Source organism: Protobothrops mucrosquamatus, unplaced genomic scaffold, assembly GCF_001527695.2.
Source record: "Protobothrops mucrosquamatus isolate PMUCROS unplaced genomic scaffold, P.Mucros_1.0 scaffold3362, whole genome shotgun sequence".
Taxonomy (NCBI): Eukaryota; Metazoa; Chordata; class Lepidosauria; order Squamata; family Viperidae; genus Protobothrops; species Protobothrops mucrosquamatus.
Window position 1 is genome coordinate 76,646 of NW_015389347.1, and position 20,384 is coordinate 97,029.

General features: G+C 45.5%; 1 protein-coding gene across 1 annotated transcript in view; it reads left to right on the forward strand.

The window, feature by feature from the left end:
- Positions 1-20,384, forward strand: part of LAMB2 (laminin subunit beta 2) — a 78,656-nt gene that overhangs the window by 14,646 nt on the left and 43,626 nt on the right. Inside the window, exons 5-9 of the mRNA XM_015826893.1 lie at positions 12,359-12,547; positions 13,108-13,171; positions 14,375-14,577; positions 17,228-17,348; positions 19,019-19,207. Coding sequence (XP_015682379.1) covers positions 12,359-12,547; positions 13,108-13,171; positions 14,375-14,577; positions 17,228-17,348; positions 19,019-19,207 — 766 coding nt within the window. The remainder of the gene's footprint in view (positions 1-12,358; positions 12,548-13,107; positions 13,172-14,374; positions 14,578-17,227; positions 17,349-19,018; positions 19,208-20,384) is intronic.

Genomic DNA, 20,384 nt, shown 5'->3' on the forward strand with positions numbered 1-20,384 from the left:
GGCTTCACATAAATATTGAACAGTAAGGGGGAGAGGACCGACCCTTGTGGCACCCCACAAGTTAGGGGCCTTGGGGCCGACCTCTGCCCCCCTGCCAATACAGACTGCGTGCGGTCGGTGAGGAAGGAGGAGAACCACCGCATAACCGTGCCTCCCACTCCCAACTCAGCCAGACGCCGCAGCATGATACCGTGGTCCATCGTATCAAAAGCCGCTGAGAGGTCCAAAAGAACTAGGACAGAGGAGCAACCCCTGTCCCGGGCCCTCCAGAGATCATTCACCAGTGTGACCAATGCCGTTTCCGTGCTGTATCCCGGCCTGAAGCCCGACTGGAGCGGGTCTAGATAGACCGTTTCCTCCAGGTGTCGGGGGAGCTGCCGCGCAACCACACTCTCCACAACCTTCGCCACAAAGCGAAGGTTGTTAAATTCCCTTCCCTTCCCTTCCCTAAAGCAACACCCCTTCCACCATTGTAGCATAGCATAGCCCTGTTCAGTACACTTTATCCATTAAACATGGTGCTTGTAAATTGAGGTTCTTAAATCAAGGGTTGATTGTATCCTTGATAGCGTACCCATAGCATACAAATCTAGGACCATGTGGAGGAATATAGAGATAACATTGGAGAAAATAGGTGACAATTATTCATAAAACTTAGCCCAGGAAAACAGAAAGTGTGAGAAAGAAACTCAAGATCGCCTCTCCTTGATTCTCTTTGGTTTAAAGAGGGAAAGGGAAATATCAGACTTCCATGATTCTATTATGGAAGTCTGATGATAGTTTCTCTTCCCTCCTTAAACCAAATCAAAACTATCGATAGCCTGTACCCATAAATTAAAACTCCAGAACTTTGTGATGTCTGTTCCTTGAAGGGCTGATAGATATTTACACAAAATATATTAACATAGGGTCTGGGTCACCCATATTTATTTATTCCTTCATCGTTATCGCATCTCATTATTTTATTTATTTATACCCTGTCTCAATCCATCTTCATTCCAGGCAAGATATAACATAGACAATTAATAACGACGACGATAATGATCGTGATGATACTGCTACTATTAATAATAATGACAATACTGCAATTTTAAATGCAGATGATAATAGAATTATAATAAGAACTAAAAGCTGAGCAGCACTTCAGATGATAACCTGAAGACACACAAAGTGATTCTTGTAGATCTCCAGTCCAGTTTGGTGTAATTTCTTGAGTCACCATTTCTACCCTGCAGACCTTCCGACCTGCAGCTATGCTGTTGGAGCGCTCAGCAGACTTTGGGCGCACCTGGCAGGTGTACCGCTACTTTGCCTATGACTGTGCCGCATCTTTCCCCACTGCCTCCCTGGGACCCTTGAGACGCGTGGATGACGTTATCTGTGAGTCGCGGTACTCAGACATTGAACCTTCTACAGAAGGGGAGGTGAGTGGGACTCCTGGCCTCGGGGCTGCAAAGTTGAGTATAGATAGTCCTTGATTTACTAACCGGTTGCTTAGTGACCATTCAAAGTTACGACCAACCTGAAAAGGGGAACTTACGATCTGAATTGAAGTTCTGCAGTTGGACACTTTCTGCAGTCACATGATCAAACTTGGCGCCCTCAGCAACGTGGCTGCATTTACAGCCCTTCGCGGCATCCTGCCGACATGTAATCACATTTTATGACAGTTTTGCCAAAAACCAGCACTTCTGGTTTTCAGCAAAACCTTGCCATAGTAAATCATCGGTTCACTTTAACGATCACCGCAAAAAAGGTTGTAAAATTGGGTAGGTCGGAGATTAGCAGGCTCCATTATAACCGTATGTTGAGGACTACCTCCAGAAGATGGTAGAGGACAGGAAGGCCTTGAGGAACGTTGTCCATGGGCTCACGATGGGTCGGATATGACTTCGCAACTAACAACAACAACCTCTACTCAAAGCTATTGCACTCAACCGGGGCTCCTTCTCTTCTCTATGTTATGCCTTTCTTCTTTGTTCTAGGTCATCTACAGAGTGCTGGATCCAGCTATTCCAATCCATGACCCCTACAGTCCAAAAATTCAGAGTGAGTCCTTTTTTTTTTGGATTCTGGGTTGAAAAGAGTAAAGCAGTATTTCCCAACCCTTAGCAATTTTACGATATGTGGACTTCAACTCCCAGAATTCCCCAGCCAGCATTTTGGCTGAGGAATTCTAGGAGTTGAAGTCCAGATACCTTAAAGTTGCCACGGTTGAGAAACAGTGGAGTAGAGCATTGATTTGAGGTGTAGAAAAGATTTAATATATTACACCTCCTTTTGAGATTTTTAGCCATGTCCAAAATATTGCGAATTCTTTCCTGTTCCAGATTTATTTTGGGGGGAAACCCAAATAGCTGGGTTAGCATATTCTGGGGTGTGTGGGGGGGAATGCAATGCTCCAGGGAACACTGGAGCATTCCAGGAATGGACCACGCCATTTTACATGTAGCTAAGTAAAGCTTTTGCTCCTTCGGTGGCATCTAGATGTCTTGAGACTACTACAGCTTCTAAAATTCTCAGACGCCATAGCAGTGGGGATAAGAATACATATTTGAAAGTCATCTCTTTGGAGAAGGCCATTTCTTTATTCTCAGTTGTTAAATTTCAGCTTGTTGACGAGAATGGTTTCCAAAGGCAGGCTGTTCCATATCCAGAATATCCCACTGGTGTATTTTAAGCAGAAACTGCACAGCCATTTATCATGGGCGAAGGGGTATCCAGGGATTTCTTCCATTGGCAGGGAAATGACTTTTCCAATTTTTCCAGTTCTTTTCCAACTCGATGACTCTTCTGAAAAATATATACTCCCCACTAGACCCAAAATGCTGGGTAAACATGCTATCACCACAAGAATCTCTTCCCAAAGAGAAGATATCCTAGGCCAGTGTGTGTGGCACACAGACGCAGGCACATGCAGATATAAAGAGGGAGAGATTTATTTAGCTAACTAGTTAGTTCACTCTGATTGCAATGCAGTCTGCAGCTGGCCTTGTCTTTTGCCCTATTTCAGGCTAGTTAATTTTGGCCCTTGATGTATTTTTTGCTCTAGCAATTACACTATTGGCTCCAAGGATCTGTCTGGGCATTCGGTATTCCTTGCCTTCCCTCCTCCCTAGTGCGGTGCAGATATTTCTGACTCCAGCTGACGCTTTGTAGAAGCCAGCCAATCTAAAATGGTCACGCTTCTTGCTTTCTCACCGCCATCTTACGATGTTCTTGCGTCTCATGATTTCAATGCCCAGATCTCCTGAAAGTCACCAATCTGAGGATGAACCTGACTAAACTGCACACGCTGGGAGACAACCTCTTGGATTCCCGCCGGGAAATCAAGGAGAAATACTACTTTGCGGTGTATGAGATGGTGCTGCGGGGCAACTGCTTCTGCTACGGGCACGCCTCGGAGTGTGCCCCGCTCACTGGCAATCCTGCCACCGTGGAAAGCATGGTAAGACAATAAAAAGACGGTGAGGCCCTAGAACAGGGGTCTTCCAACTTGGCCCTTTGTGACTTGTGGACTTCAACTCCCAGAATTCCTCAGCAATTCTGGGAGTTGAAGTCCTTCTCTTCTTCTTCTTGTGCCATATCCGTTATCAGACGTTGGCAATCATGTTGGCGATCCTGTTTTTATCAGCAGCTGCACGAAAAAGTGCTGCTGAGTTTTGTCCAAACCAGTCCCTTAGATTTTGAAGTCACGATGTTCTTCTTCTGCCTGGACCTCGTTTGCCTTCAATCTTTCCCTGGAGGATTAAATGGAGTATGCTGTATTTTTCTGGGTGTCGCATCGCATGTCTGAAATATTTTAATTTTTGTTTTTTAATTGTTTTGATGATTTCCCTTGGCTTTCCCAGGCGGCTTATTACCTCCTCATTTCTGATCTTGCCAACCCAGCTTATACGTAACAGCCGCCTGTAAATCCACATTTCAAATGCTTCTGGTCTCTTCAGGTGGCCAACTCTCTATTCCATAGAGCAGGATAGAAAAATATATTGTTGAAGTCCACAAGTCATAAAAGGGCCAAGTTGGAAGACTCCTGCCCTAGAAAGAGTGCAGAGAGCAGCAACAAAGGGCCCTGGAGGCTAAATGGTATGATGAACAGCTAAGAGAACTAAGTATGTTTAGCCTAATGAAGAGAAGGCTCAGGGGAGACACGGTAGCATCTTCCAACACAGGCAGTCCTCGACTTACAACAGTTTGCTTAGTAACCGTTCAAAGTTACAATGGCACTGAAACACTGACTTATGACTACTTTTCATACTTACGACTGCTGCAGCATCCCCATGGTCATGTGATTTAAATTCAGACACTTGGCAACTGATTAACATTTATGATGGTTCCCGTGTCCCAGGGTCACGTGATCCCCTTTGGCAACCTTCCGCCGAGCAAAGTCAGTGGGGAAATCCAGATTCATTTAACAACCGTCTTACTGTTTTAACAACTGCGGTGGTTCCAGTGGGGCAAGAAATGGGGCAAAACTCACTTAACAAATTTCTCGCTTAGCAACATAAATGATGGGCTCAGTTGTGGCCGTATGTTGAAGAGCTGTCACAGAGAAGAGGGTATCAATTTATTCTCCACAGCACCTGAGGGCAGGACCAGAAGCAGTGGGTAGAAAGGTGCCAGAAGGCGATCCAGCCTGGGAATAAGGAGGAATTTCCTGTCTGGGAGAACAATTGGTCAGTGGAGCAGCTTGCCTCCTGGAGCTGTAAGTGCTCCATTGCTGGAGGTTTTCAATAAAAGACTGGCCAACCATTTGTCCAAGATAGTGTAAGGACTCCTGCCTTGGGCAGGGATTGGACTAGGTTACAGACCCCTGGACTAGAAGACCTTCAAGGTCACTTTCAGTTCTATGATACTAAGTAGAGAAAATACCATGCTCTTCCAACCCCCATCATTAATGGCCCCCTCCTTATGGATCTGGCTTTGCCTTAAAGGACTACACTTGAGGGAAATATTCAACAAGTAATAGTAGTAGTAGTAGTAGTAGTAGTAGTAGTAGTAGTAGTAGTAGTAATAATAATAATAAAAAATATAGTAGTAGTAGTAGTAGAAGAAGAAGAAGAGGAGGAGGAGGAGGAGAAGGAGAAGGAGAAGAAGAAGAAGAAGAAGAAGAAGAAGAAGAAGAAGAAGAAGAAGAAGAAGAAGAAGAAGAAGAAGAAGAAGAAGAAGAAGAAGAAGAAGAAGAAGAAGAAGAAGAAGAAGAAGAAGAAGAAGAAGAAGAAGAAGAAGAAGAAGAGGAAGAAGAAGAAGAAGAAGAGGAAGAAGAAGTCCTTTCTCATATCAGGCATTCAGTAATATGATATTTGGCCCTTTTTAACAATAATAGCAACAACAAAACTCCATAAGAAGTATGAGGCTTCTTTTCGCGGTTACCGTGCAAGTAGTTCTCGACTTACAAGCACAATTGGGATAGAAACCTCCATTGCTAAGTGATGCAGTCATTAAATGAATCACACCCAGTTTTATGACCTTTTGGCCATATATTTAAATGAATCTGACTTCCCCCATTAACTTTGTGTGTCAAAAGCCAACTGGGAAAATCACAAATGACAATCATATGACCTTAGTACCTAGACTTATATACCACTTCACAGTGCTTTACAGCCCTCTCTAAGCGGTTTACAGAATCAGCATATTGCCCCCCCCCAACAGTCTGGGTCCTCATTTTACCGACCTTGGAAGGATGGAAGGCTGAGTCAACATTGAGCTGGTGAGAATCGAACTGCCGGCAGTCAGCAGAATTAGCCTGCAGTACTGCCTTCTAACCATTCTAACCAATGCGCCACCACCTTGGGACTACAACTGTTGTAAATGCAACATTGCCAAGTGTCTGAATTTTGATCATGGGGCCGTGGGGACACTGTGACTGTATAATTGCGAGGACCTGTTGTAAGTCATTTTTTTTACCACTGACACAACTGAACAATCATTAAATGAATGGTTATAAGTCAAGGACTACCTGTAGCTATCTCACTTCCAATCCTATTCCACTTCCCCAAATGAAAAAAAATGACTCAAAACATCATCCTCTCCCCTTTGAGCCGCCACCAGTATAAATGTGAGGCCAGTAAAACTATTCTTTTAAAAGTAAAATATAGTTCCTCGTAGAATAGTGTTGCCTGCTCCAGTCTACTTATTGCTGAATCAGTAGGATTTGCAGTTCATGCACACTTTTTGGACTTTTTGTGATGGAAGAAAAGCAAGAGATAAATAAATTAACCAGGCTGAAAGAAATATACTTCTGTGCTTTGGCTGCAAAATGTATGGACTTTTCCTTCCAAACCAGAGGACTGTTCTCTTTTGTCTTTTGTTATCTTGAGGACCATCATCATTCTTTTTTTAAAAGCCCTTGCACAGGATGCCAAAAACTTAAAGAATAGACCTCGACCACATGGCCTGGTCCTCGCTTGTGGAGGGTCTGCCCTCTGCTATTGAGGTTTGTGTTGCCACCTGATACGCCAGTTGCGCCCCTTTCTGGATCGTGACGCTCTACGCACGGTCACTCAAGCCCTCGTTGTTTCCCGCCTGGACTATTGCAACGCTCTCTACATGGGGCTCCCCTTGAGGTGCACCTGAAGGCTCCAGCTAGTTCAGAATGCGGCCGCACGGGGGATCCTGGGGGCCTCTAGATACTCCCATGTAACACCTCTCCTGCGTGAGCTGCACTGGCTGCCTGTGGCCTTCCGGGTGCGTTTCAAGGTGTTAGTAACAACCTTTAAAGCGCTCCGTGGCAATGGACCTAGGTATTTGCAAGACCGCCTCCTACCAAATACGTCCCTTCGACCAGTCCGCTCCCACAGAGAGGGCCTCCTTAGGGTGCCATCGGCCAGTCAATGCCGGCTGGCGACCCCCAGGGGGAGAGCCTTCTCTGTGGCAGCTCCTGCCCTCTGGAATGACCTACCTCCTGACCTACGTACAACTGCGGACCTGCGCCTTTTTCGCCGAGCCCTGAAAACCCATCTATTTCGTGCGGCCAGCCTGGCATAGTCTTAATTAGGTTTTAGTATAGTTTTTTATATGGGGTATTTTAGAGCAGGCCTTTATTTATTTAATTTGATTTTAGAATAGATATTTATTGTGATTTTTATTATCGCCTGTTCACCGCCCTGAGTCCCGTAAGGGAGATAGGGCGGTATACAAATCCAAATAAACATAAACAAAACATAAACATCTACCAACAGGTTCACGGTCGCTGCGTCTGCAAGCACAACACCAAAGGGCTGAACTGTGAGCTATGCAACGACTTTTACCATGACTTGCCCTGGCGCCCAGCTGAGGGACGCCGCACAAATGCCTGCAAGAGTGAGTGTGAACCCTGTAGTGCCTCTAAAGACAAATTGGGGAAGGTTGTGAGGTCAGAAATGGACTGTGTCCTCCCAAAAAATTTATGTAGGGGACCTTAGAGGAGGGGTGTTGTTGGTAAAGACACATACTCTACCAATTATTATTATTATAAGACATTTACCACATAGAACAGGGGTCCCCAACCCCCGGTCTGTGGACCAGTACCGGGCCGCAGCATGCCAACAACCGGGCCACACAAACAAGCAAAGCTCCATCTGCGAGATGCAGGCAGCACACAAAACCACACACCCTCCAGTCCGCGGAAAAACCTCTCTCCACGGAATCGGTCCCTGGTGCACCAAAGGTTGGGGACCTCTGACATAGAAGACTCCCTTCCCCTGAAGGATCTAGTAGCCTGAAGCCTTCCAGATGTCACTCCCCAAAATATGGTGAGCATTGCCTAGGGTGAGGGACGCTAGGAGTATTTAAGTATAGCAACATCTGGAAGATCACAGATCTCTTCCTTATGGGCTTTGTAATGAGCACATGTTCGTTAGAGTGCAGCAAAGCAACTTGTCAATTAGTTAACGTAGTATTTTATACACACAGAAAAACCTATCTTTCAAGCAGGAACAGTGAATGAATTCTTAGGTGGTAGAGGGACCCACAGATCCTGATCAAACAGATCCCACAGGATGGTTGACGCCCAGACATGCAAGGAAATAAATTATGGGCAGGAAACTCTTAACGTGTGAAGGGGTTTAGAGATGGCCTATCTCGGGTTTTGGACAGGTCTCAGCAGCCACGCACTCTTGTGTACATAGACTGCTGGCTGGGGCCAGCTTCCGTTTCACCAAAAGGAAGCAAGATTAAGGAAGCGCCTCTGTCTCCTAACCAGGTGATACAGGGGATGTATCTCTGTGTTCTCTCGGGTGCTTTTCCCGATGTGGTTGGAGGGTGGGAAGTATCATTGGCTGATGGAGTCTAGAGTGAAGATAAGATAAGATAACCTTTATTGTCATTTTTTTACTGTGGGCACAACGGCACACATCAAAAATGAAATTTAGTTGCCCGCTCTCAAAGTGAAACACATACATGACGCACACCTAAACATACTATGAACAACATATTTATAGATCCACACCCCTACATATACGTAGCAAATAAATATTAAATACTGTCCATCTTGAATATATAATGGAAGAAGGAAGCTTGAGAGTTCGCAAGGTTAATGCTGTATGGAATGAAACTCTGGCTGAATCTGGATGTTCTGCTTCGGATACCACGAAGCCTTCTCCCAGAAGGTAACAAGGAAAACAGGTCGTGAAGAGGATGTGTAGTGTCCCAGATAATCTTACGGACCCTGCTCAAGCAGCGCTTCTGTGCTATGTCCTGGATNACCGGTTCTGTGGAGAACGTTTTTTCCACGGACCGGAGAGTGTGTGATTTTGTGTGCTGCCTACATCCCACGGATGAGGCTTTGTTTGTTTGTGCGGACCAGTTGCTGGCATGCTGCGGCCCGGTACCGGTCCACGGCCCGGGGGATTGGGGACCCCTGCTCTAAGGCTACTCAACCTCTAGTGACCAAGTCACCCTTCGGATGTTTTACCGTAGCGCACGATCCTCTGTGAAGGAGAGGTGAAGCTGATGGGAGCTGGATTGCCTGATGCCTTATGTGCCATCTCAAGGGTGTTATAAGCTGTCTACCAGCAGGACTCTTAGATACGCACAGCCACTTTCTTCCTTGCTGCGCTACTCCGTGTTTCTCTGCAGCAAGCCAGCCTCATAGTCGGTTCGGCCTGCCCTGGATCTGCGTGTTCTTTGTTTAGAGAACATGTCACCTCCGAGGCAGAGCAGGGGAGAGGGCTTCCCCAGAGTCCTGTTGCTTTCCTTTCACTCCCACGCAGGGGAAATGCTGAATCATGTACAACCAAGTCCCTTCTTCCTCCGATTTTTGCCAGGTGGGGGTGGAGGCTCCTACAGGAAGAGCCAGCTACTCAGAGAGGAACTCAGTGCCAGCAACTGACCTCTGGCAGCTGGAGTGTCTCTCTCTGGATCCAAAAACACCCACCCAGTTTAGAGCTCAAGTCTCCTTAACCAGGTCTTCTGGTGGTTCCACAAAGTTCTCAGGTGCTTCTTCTGCCTGGATTCATCTGGAGTTGCCGTTATGCTTTGTTCCAGATGGGAGAAAAGAGTGGACAGGATGAATCATTTTTCCCATTCTCAGTGTTTTTAAAAAAAAACCCAAAAAACCCAGAGAGAGGCAATTGGCAGCCAGAAAAGAAAGCAAACAAAACAATAGTTTGCTTAGAATATTAACACCAGAGCAATATTTTATCAGCCCAACAGAGTGTTGTTGTTTTTTTCCCAAAAAAGGGTTTTTATATGTTCTTAAAAAGGAGCAAGAGCAGATTATTTGGATCAGGGGAACCATTTAAGAGAGGAAAAATTGCACAGTTCTAGGGGAGTGAAACTGACCTAACGTTTTGTTACTTTGCAAAAAACATTGTGAATATATGTATAACAGTAATTTAAGATGCCCCGTGCTTACTCCCAGGAAGCTAGTAAACTCAGTTATAAAAAGTCATACATAAAATAATCCAATATATTACCAATACAATAGTATTATCTGGAATTACATTCTTGAATCATGAATGCAGAAATTTGGGTTCATTTCTTTATAGCTCAACTCTGTCTTACCTAATGGTAAAATCTTATTAGAGTGCCTAAATTCAGGAACTCTTTCCTACCATTTGTATGGTTTACAGGATAGTAAGTGGTGGTGGGAAAGTTTTGTTAAAAGAGGCCTGCCTTCCTTGTCAGCTGTTGGTGGTGGGATTTTGGAGCTAAGGTATCCCTGCATGTTGTACGTATAGAAGGGGGAAGGGGGTTTATTATGGTTCTTAGATACCCAACAACAGTGTTTCTCAATCTTAGCAACTTTAAGATATGTGGACTTCAACTCCCAGAATTCCCCAGCTAGCCATGCTGGCTGGGGAATTCTGGGAGTTGAAGTCCACATATCTTAAAGTTGTCACGGTTGAAAAAATACTGTCCAATGTAGTTTGGATGGGAAGAAGAGCAATAGTGGACCATCTGTTATTCAGGAAATTGAGTCATCACTATTATTCATTTTCTATAAGGAGAATCCCAAAAGGTTCCAGAGGAGTCTTAGATTCCCTTCCAAAAGAGCCGCCTAGAGTCGCTTCAAACAGCAAGATGGGTGGTATATAAATTTAATAAATAAATAAAATTAGGTCAAAAGCAATTGCCCTAATATTTTTCTGGGGTCCACCCCCGCCTTCCACCTATTTCTCTAGGAGTGGAGGAAGTCAGTATCCGCCTGGACTTGGAGGCTGAATTCCACTTCACACATTTAATCATGACTTTTAAGGTAAGTCCCATGTGATCATAGATGGCTCCTTCTCCAGGAGAGAATTCCCCCACAATGCCTTCTTCGTGGAGAGGCATGAATGAGTTTATCTTTGGGGAGCCTTTGTAGCCTTATACAGTTCTTCACAAGGACGTGGGGGCTTTACTTAAAGTACAGAATAAATGCACATTTCCATGGCAATTTTCCTGTCTGCATATCTAAAGGCAACACACTTGTATGCAATTTCCTATAAGACAGAAATTCCATTGTATACAATGGTACAAACGATTCTTCTTGTGAAATGTGGGGAAATAACCTTATAAAACTACTTTGTAAAATGCCAAAATTAAATCTGTTTCATCTATTATGTTGGCATATATAGGTATAGCACAGTGATGGCGAACCTTTTAGAGACCGAGTGCCCAAAAACTGGCCCCGCCCCCGCTCCACCCCCTGCCCCGCCCCCACTCCGCCCTCACCCTGCCTGCCCGCAGGGCCACTCACCGCCTCCAAGGCCCGCCGCAGATCGCCCAGGCAGCCCAGCAGCGCCATGGTGGTCACGCCCTCTACCCGCACCCCACAGCATCAACTGTGCATGATGGGGCATGAGGGCAGAGTCTTGTCTACGCTGCCTGGCTGCCATGTCCTTGGCTGCGCTGCTCCGCGTGGGCCACGCTCAGGGGCGACTCTCCTCCAGGGGGACTGCTGGTAAGGAGGGAGTCACGGGGGAAGGCAAGGCTGGGGCAACGGCACGTGTGCCCACAGAGAGGGCTCCGAGTGCTGCCTCTGGCACCCTGCCATAGGTTCGCCACCACTGGTATAGCACTTGATTTGATGGATTATTGAGGGGAAGGCATGTACAGATCACTAAATACGGCTTTGTTAAATTCCCTTCCCTTCCCTTCCCTTCCCTAAAGCAACACCCCTTCCACTGTTGTAGCATAGCATAGCCCTGTTCAGTACACTTTATCCATTAAACATGGTGCTTGTAAATTGAGGTTCTTAAATCAAGGGTTGATTGTATCCTTGATAGCGTACCCATAGCATACAAATCTAGGACCATGTGGAGGAATATAGAGATAACCTTGGAGAAAATAGGTGACGACTATTCATAAAACTTAGCCCAGGAAAACAGAAAGCGTGAGAAAGAAACTCAAGATTGCCTCTCCTTGATTCTCTTAGGTTTAAAGAGGGAAAGGGAAATATCAGACTTCCATGATTCTATTATGGAAGTCTGATGATATTTTCTCTTCCCTCCTTAAACCAAATCAAAACTATCGATAGCCTGTACCCATAAAGTAAAACTCCAGAATTTTGTGATGTCTGTTCCTTGAAGGGCTGATAGATATTTACACAAAATATATGAGCATAGGGTCTGGGTCACCCATATTTATTTATTCCTTTATCGTTATCGCATCTCATTTTATTTTATTTATTTATACCCTGTCTCAATCCATCTTCATTCCAGGCAAGATATAACATAGACAATTAATAACAATGACGATAATGATCGTGATGATACTGCTACTATTAATAATAATAACAATACTGCAATTTTAAATGCAGACGATAATAGAATTATAATAAGAACTAAAAGCTGAGCAGCACTTCAGATGATAACCTGAAGACACACAAAGTGATTCTTGTAGATCTCCAGTCCAGTTTGGTGTAATTTCTTGAGTCACCATTTCTACCCTGCAGACCTTCCGACCTGCAGCTATGCTGGTGGAGCGCTCAGCAGACTTTGGGCGCACCTGGCAGGTGTACCGCTACTTTGCCTATGACTGTGCTGCATCTTTCCCCACTGCCTCCCTGGGACCCTTGAGACGCGTGGATGACGTTATCTGTGAGTCGCGGTACTCGGACATTGAACCTTCTACAGAAGGGGAGGTGAGTGGGACTCCTGGCCTCGGGGCTGCAAAGTTGAGTATAGATAGTCCTTGATTTACTAACCGGTTGCTTAGTGACCACTCAAAGTTACGACCAACCTGAAAAGGGGGACTTACGATCTGAATTGAAGTTCTGCAGTTGGACACTTTCTGCAGTCACATGATCAAACTTGGCGCACTCAGCAACGTGGCTGCATTTACAGCCCTTCACAGCATCCCGCCGACACGTAATCACATTTTATGACAGTTTTGCTGAAAACCAGCACTTCCGGTTTTCAGCAAAACCTCGCCATAGTAAATCATCGGTTCACTTAACGATCGCCGCAAAAAAGGTTGTAAAATTGGGTAGGTCAGAGATTAGCAGGCTCCATTATAACCGTATGTTGAGGACTACTTCCAGAAGATGGTAGAGGACAGGAAGGCCTGGAGGAACGTTGTCCATGGGCTCACGATGGGTCGGATATGACTTCGCAACTAACAACAACAACCTCTACTCAAAGCTATTGCACTCAACCGGGGCTCTTTCTCTTCTCTATGTTATGCCTTTCTTCTTTGTTCTAGGTCATCTACAGAGTGCTGGATCCAGCTATTCCAATCCATGATCCCTACAGTCCAAAAATTCAGAGTGAGTCTTTTTTTTTTTTTTTTGGATTCTGGGCTGAAAAGAGTAAAGCAGTATTTCCCAACCGTTAGCAATTTTATGATATGTGGACTTCAACTCCCAGAATTCCCCTGCCAGCATTTTGGCTGAGGAATTCTAGGAGTTGAAGTCCAGATACCTTAAAGTTGCCACGATTGAGAAACAATGGAGTAGAGCATTGGTTTGAGGTGTAGAAAAGACTTAATATATTACACCTCCTTTTGAGATTTTTGGCCATGTCAAAAATATTGCGAATTCTTTCCTGTTCCAGATTTATTTCAGGAAAAGCCCAAATAGCTGGGTTAGCATATTCTGGGGTGTGGGGGGGGGGGGAATGCAATGCTCCAGGGAACACTGGAGCATTCCAGGAATGGACCACACCATTTTACATGTAGCTAAGTAAAGCTTTTGTTCCTTCGGTGGCATCCAGATGTCTTGAGACTACTACAGCTTCTAAAATTCTCAGACGCCATAGCAGTGGGGATAAGAATACATATTTGAAAGTCATCTCTTTGGAGAAGGCCATTTCTTTATTCTCAGTTGTTAAATTTCAGCTTGTTGACGAGAATGGTTTCCAAAGGCAGGCTGTTCCGTATCCAGAATATCCCACTGGTGTATTTTAAGCAGAAACTGCACAGCCATTTATCATGGGCGAAGGGGTATCCAGGGATTTCTTCCATTGGCAGGGAAATGACTTTTCCAATTTTTCCAGTTCTTTTCCAACTCGATGACTCTTCTGAAAAATATATACTCCCCACTAGACCCAAAATGCTGGGTAAACATGCTATCACCACAAGAATCTCTTCCCAAAGAGAAGATATCCTAGGCCAGTGTGTGTGGCACACAGACGCAGGCACATGCAGATATAAAGAGGGAGAGATTTATTTAGCTAACTAGTTAGTTCACTCTGATTGCAATGCAGTCTGCAGCTGGCCTTGTCTTTTGCCCTATTTCAGGCTAGTTAATTTTGGCCCTCGATGTATTTTTTGCTCTAGCAATTACACTATTGGCTCCAAGGATCTGTCTGGGCATTCGGTATTCCTTGCCTTCCCTCCTCCCTAGTGCGGTGCAGATATTTCTGACTCCAGCTGACGCTTTGTAGAAGCCAGCCAATCTAAAATGGTCACGCTTCTTGCTTTCTCACCGCCATCTTACGATGTTCTTGCGTCTCATGATTTCAATGCCCAGATCTCCTGAAAGTCACCAATCTGAGGATGAACCTGACTAAACTGCACACGCTGGGAGACAACCTCTTAGATTCCCGCCGGGAAATCAAGGAGAAATACTACTTTGCGGTTTATGAGATGGTGCTGCGGGGCAACTGCTTCTGCTACGGGCACGCCTCGGAGTGTGCCCCGCTCACTGGCAATCCTGCCGCCGTGGAAAGCATGGTAAGGCTTCCTGATAACAGCGACAATAAAAAGACGGTGAGGCCCTAGAACAGGGGTCTTCCAACTTGGCCCTTTGTGACTTGTGGACTTCAACTCCCAGAATCCCTCAGCAATTCTGGGAGTTGAAGTCCTTCTCTTCTTCTTCTTGTGCCATATCCGTTATCAGACGTTGGCGATCCTGTTTTTATCAGCAGCTGCACAAAAAAGTGCTGCTGAGTTTTGTCCAAACCAGTCCCTTAGATTTTGAAGCCACGGTGTTCTTCTTCTGCCTGGACCTCGTTTGCCTTCAATCTTTCCCTGGAGGATTAAATGGAGTATGCCGTATTTTTCTGGGTGTCACATTGCATGTCCGAAATATTCTAATTTTCGTTTTTTAATTGTTTTGATGATTTCCCTTGGCTTTCCCAGGTGGCTTATCACCTCCTCATGTCTGATCTTTTCAACCCAGCTTATACGTAACAGCCGCCTGTAAATCCACATTTCAAATGCTTCTAGTCTCTTCAGGTGGCCTTCTGTCAGAGACCAACTCTCTACTCTACTCCATAGAGCAGGATAGAAAAAATATATTGTTGAAGTCCACAAGTCATAAAAGGGCCAAGTTGGAAGACCCCTGCCCTAGAAAGAGTGCAGAGAGCAGCAACAAAGGGCCCTGGAGGCTAAATGGTATGATGAACAGCTAAGAGAGCTAAGTATGTTTAGCCTAATGAAGAGAAGGCTCAGGGGAGACACGATAGCATCTTCCAACACAGGCAGTCCTCGACTTACAACAGTTTGCTTAGTAACCGTTCGAAGTTACAATGGCACTGAAACACTGACTTGTATGAAGCTTCTTTCCGCGGTTACCGTGCAAGTAGTTCTCGACTTACAAGCACAATTGGGATCAAAACCTCCATTGCTAAGTGATGCAGTCATTAAATGAATCGCACCCAATTTTATGACCTTTTGGCCATATATTTAAATGAATCTGACTTCCCCTATTAACTTTGTGTGTCAAAAGCCAACTGGGAAAATCACAAATGACAATCATATGACCTTAGTACCTAGACTTATATACCACTTCACAGCGCTTTACAGCCCTCTCTAAGCGGTTTACAGAGTCAGCATATTGCCCCCCCCCTCAACAGTCTGGGACCTCATTTTACCGACCTTGGAAGGATGGAAGGCTGAGTCAACATTGAGCTGGTGAGAATCGAACTGCCGGCAATCAGCAGAATTAGCCTGCAGTACTGCCTTCTAACCATTCTAACCAATGGGGCACCACCATGGGACTACAACTGTTGTAAATACAACATTGCCAAGTGTCTGAATTTTAATCATGGGGCCGTGGGGACACTGTGACTGTATAATTGCGAGGACCTGTTTTAAGTCATTTTTTTTACCACTGACACAACTGAACAATCATTAAATGAATGGTTGTAAGTCAAGGACTACCTGTAGCTATCTCACTTCCAATCCTGTTCCACTTCCCCAAATGAAAAAAAATGACTCAAAACATCATCCTCTCCCCTTTGAGCCGCCACCAGTATAAATGTGAGGCCAGTAAAACTATTCTTTTAAAAGTAAAATATAGTTCCTCGTAGAATAGTGTTGCCTGCTCCAGTCTACTTATTGCTGAATCAGTAGGATTTGCAGTTCATGCACACTTTTTGGACTTTTTGTGATGGAAGAAAAGCAAGAGATAAATAAATTAACCAGGCTGAAAGAAATATACTTCTGTGCTTTGGCTGCAAAATGTATGGACTTTTCCTTCCAAACCAGAGGACTGTTCTCTTTTGTCTTTTGTTATCTTGAGGACCATCATCATTCTTTTTTTAAAAGCCCTTGCACAGGATGCCACAAACTTAAAGAATAGACCTCGACCACATGGCCTGGTCCTTGCTTGTGGAGGGTCTGCCCTCTGCTATTGAGGTTTGTGTTGCCACCTGATACGCCAGTTGCGCCCCTTTCTGGATCATGACGCTCTACGCACGGTCACTCAAGCCCTCGTTTCCCGCCTGGACTATTGCAACGCTCTCTACATGGGGCTCCCCTTGAGGCGCACCTGGAGGCTCCAGCTAGTTCAGAATGCGGCCGCGTGGGGGATTTTGGGGGCCTCTAGATACTCCCATGTAACACCTCTCCTGCGTGAGCTGCACTGGCTGCCTGTGGCCTTCCGGGTGCGCTTCAAGGTGTTAGTAACAACCTTTAAAGCGCTCCGTGGCAATGGACCTAGGTATTTGCAAGACCGCCTCCTACCAAATACCTCCCTTCGACCAGTCCGCTCCCACAGAGAGGGCCTCCTTAGGGTGCCATCGGCCAGTCAATGCCGGCTGGCGACCCCCAGGGGGAGAGCCTTCTCTGTGGCAGCTCCTGCCCTCTGGAATGACCTACCCCCCGACCTACGTACAACTGCAGACCTGCGCCTTTTTCGCCGAGCCCTGAAGGCCCATCTATTCCGTGCGGCCGGCCTGGCGTAGTCTTAATTAGGTTTTAGTATACGTTTTTATATGGGGTATTTTAGAGCAGGCCTTTATTTATTTAATTTGATTTTAGAATAGATATTTATTGTGATTTTTATTATCGCCTGTTCACCGCCCTGAGTCCCGTAAGGGAGATAGGGCGGTATACAAATCCAAATAAACATAAACAAAACATAAACATCTACCAACAGGTTCACGGTCGCTGCGTCTGCAAGCACAACACCAAAGGGCTGAACTGTGAGCTATGCAACGACTTTTACCATGACTTGCCCTGGCGCCCAGCTGAGGGACGCCGCACAAATGCCTGCAAGAGTGAGTGTGAACCCTGTAGTGCCTCTAAAGAGAAATTGGGGAAGGTTGTGAGGTCACAAATGGACTGTGTCCTCCCAAAAAAATTATGTAGGGGACCTTAGAGGAGGGGTGTTGTTGGTAAAGACACATACTCTACCAATTATTATTATAAGACATTTACCACATAGAACAGGGGTCCCCAATCCCCGGTCTGTGGACCAGTACCGGGCCGCAGCATGCCAGCAACCGGGCCGCACAAACAAGCAAAGCTCCATCTGTGAGATGTGGGCAGCACACAAAACCACACACCTTCCGGTCCATGGAAAAACCCCTCTCCATGGAACCGGGTCCCTGGTGCACCAAAGGTTGGGGACCTCTGACATAGAAGACTCCCTTCCCCTGAAGGATCTAGTAGCCTGAAGCCTTCCAGATGTCACTCCCCAAAATATGGTGAGCATTGCCTAGGGTGAGGGACGCTAGGAGTATTTAAATATAGCAACATCTGGAAGATCACAGATCTCTTCCTTATGGGCTTTGTAATGAGCACATGTTTGTTAGAGTGCAGCAAAACAACTTGTCAATTATTTAACGTAGTATTTTATACACACAGAAAAACCTATCTTTCAAGCAGGAACAGTGAATGAATTCTTAGGTGGTAGAGGGACCCACAGATCCTGATCAAACAGATCCCACAGGATGGTTGACGCCCAGACATGCAAGGAAATAAATTATGGGCAGGAAACTCTTAACGTGTGAAGGGGTTTAGAGATGGCCTATCTCAGGTTTTGGACAGGTCTCAGCAGCCACGCACTCTTGTGTACATAGACTACTGGCTGGGGCCAGCTTCCGTTTCACCAAAAGGAAGCAAGATTAAGGAAGCGCCTCTGTCTCCTAACCAGGTGATACAGGGGATGTATCTCTGTGTTCTCTCGGGTGCTTTTCCCGATGTGGTTGGAGGGTGGGAAGTATCATTGGCTGATGGAGTCTAGAGTGAAGATAAGATAAGATAACCTTTATTGTCATTTTTTTACTGTGGGCACAACGGCACACATCAAAAATGAAATTTAGTTGCCCGCTCTCAAAGTGAAACACATACATGACGCACACCTAAACATACTATGAACAACATATTTATAGATCCACACCCCTACATATACGTAGCAAATAAATATTAAATACTGTCCATCTTGAATATATAACGGAAGAAGGAAGCTTGAGAGTTCGCAAGGTTAATGCTGTATGGAATGAAACTCTGGCTGAATCTGGATGTTCTGCTTCGGATACCACGAAGCCTTCTCCCAGAAGGTAACAAGGAAAACAGGTCGTGAAGAGGATGTGTAGTGTCCCAGATAATCTTACGGACCCTGCTCAAGCAGCGCTTCTGTGCTATGTCCTGGATGGGAGGGAGGGAACTGCCAATGATCTTCTCAGCCATTCTCACCACTCTCTGCACCGCCTTCCTGTCTGAAGCAGTGATGCTTCCAAAATAGACTGTGATGCTGTATGACAGGATGCTCTCGATCGTCCCCCTGTAGAAAGTGGTCAGGACAGGGCAAGGAAGATGTGTTTTTCTCATGCAGGCGCTGCTGTGCCCGCTTCACCAGTTTCTCACTGTTGAGCGACCAAGCCAGCCTACTTGTTAGTTGCACACCCAGGAATTTGACGCACTTTTGCATTCTTGCTCTCCTCAGAATGCAACTGCAACGAACACTCCCACCGGTGTCACTTCGACATGGCTGTGTACCTGGCCACGGGCAACGTCCATGGTGGGGTCTGTGATGATTGCCAGCACAACACCATGGGCCATCACTGCCAGTTCTGCAAGCCATTCTACTACAAGGATCCCACCAAGGATATTCGTGATCCTGGCATGTGCCGAGGTAAGGGGGGGGTAACAGCTGTGGAGGGAAGAAAATGGACTCAGGATCTGAGAATCTGCAGGAAGAGAGGGATTTTCTTGAGGACCAGCCCCACTCCTCACCACAGGGAGAGTTGGAGGATGAGAATACAAGTAACTGTTGACTTACAATAATTTGTTTAATGGCCATACAAAGTTACACTGTCATTGAAAAAAGTGACTTTTGACCATTTTTCACACTTAACGACTGTTGAGGCAATCCCATGGTCACGTGATCAGAATTGGGACACTTGGCAACTGGCATGTACTTATGACGGTTGCAATATCCCGGGGTCATGTGATCATCTTTTGAGACCTCCCGACAAGCAAAGTCAATGGGGAAGCCAGATTCACTTAACAGCCATGTTACTGATTTAACAACTGCAATGATTCGCTTCAGGGCTGTGGCAAGAAAGGTCATAAAATGGGTCAAAACTCATTTAACAAACTGTCTTGCTTAGCGAGAGAAATCTTGGGCTCAGTTGTAGTCGTAAGTCAAAGACTACCTGTATGTAGGCATCTGGTCCCCTGATGTTTACAGGTTCTATCTGCCCTTTGAACCTCTGTTGAAAATTAAACCCCAAAGCTTTAAGAGTCACATGAAGTATGTGACTGTGGTGGGGATGCATGCAGCCATCAGAACCCTGGAACAAGATTGTACATAGCTTTTGAGAGGGTCCGTCATAACTTTGAATGCTTGGAAAGGGACTGGTCTTTAAGTGAGGACCACCTGTTAGCTGAAAAGTAGCTAAGGAGATATGCTAATTGTCCTCTTTTTATTCAGTCATCTCACTAGAGACAGCATCTTCTGACTTCCCAGGCTTCAATGAAGTCCCTAAGGGAATTCCCTCCATGGGGTTTTTTATGATAAGATGATAAGATAAGATAAGATAAGATAAGATAAGATAAGATAAGATAAGATAACCTTTATTGTCATTTTTTTTACTGTGGGCACAACGGCACACATCAAAAATGAAATTTAGTTGCCCGCTCTCAAAGTGAAACACATACATGACACACACCTAAAACATACTATGTACAACATATGTATAGACCAGTGATGGCGAACTTTTTAGAGACTGAGTGCCCAACCCCACCATCACCCCCGCCCTACCCTCTGCCCCGCCTCCCGGGCCACCCACCGCCTCCACGGCCTGCCG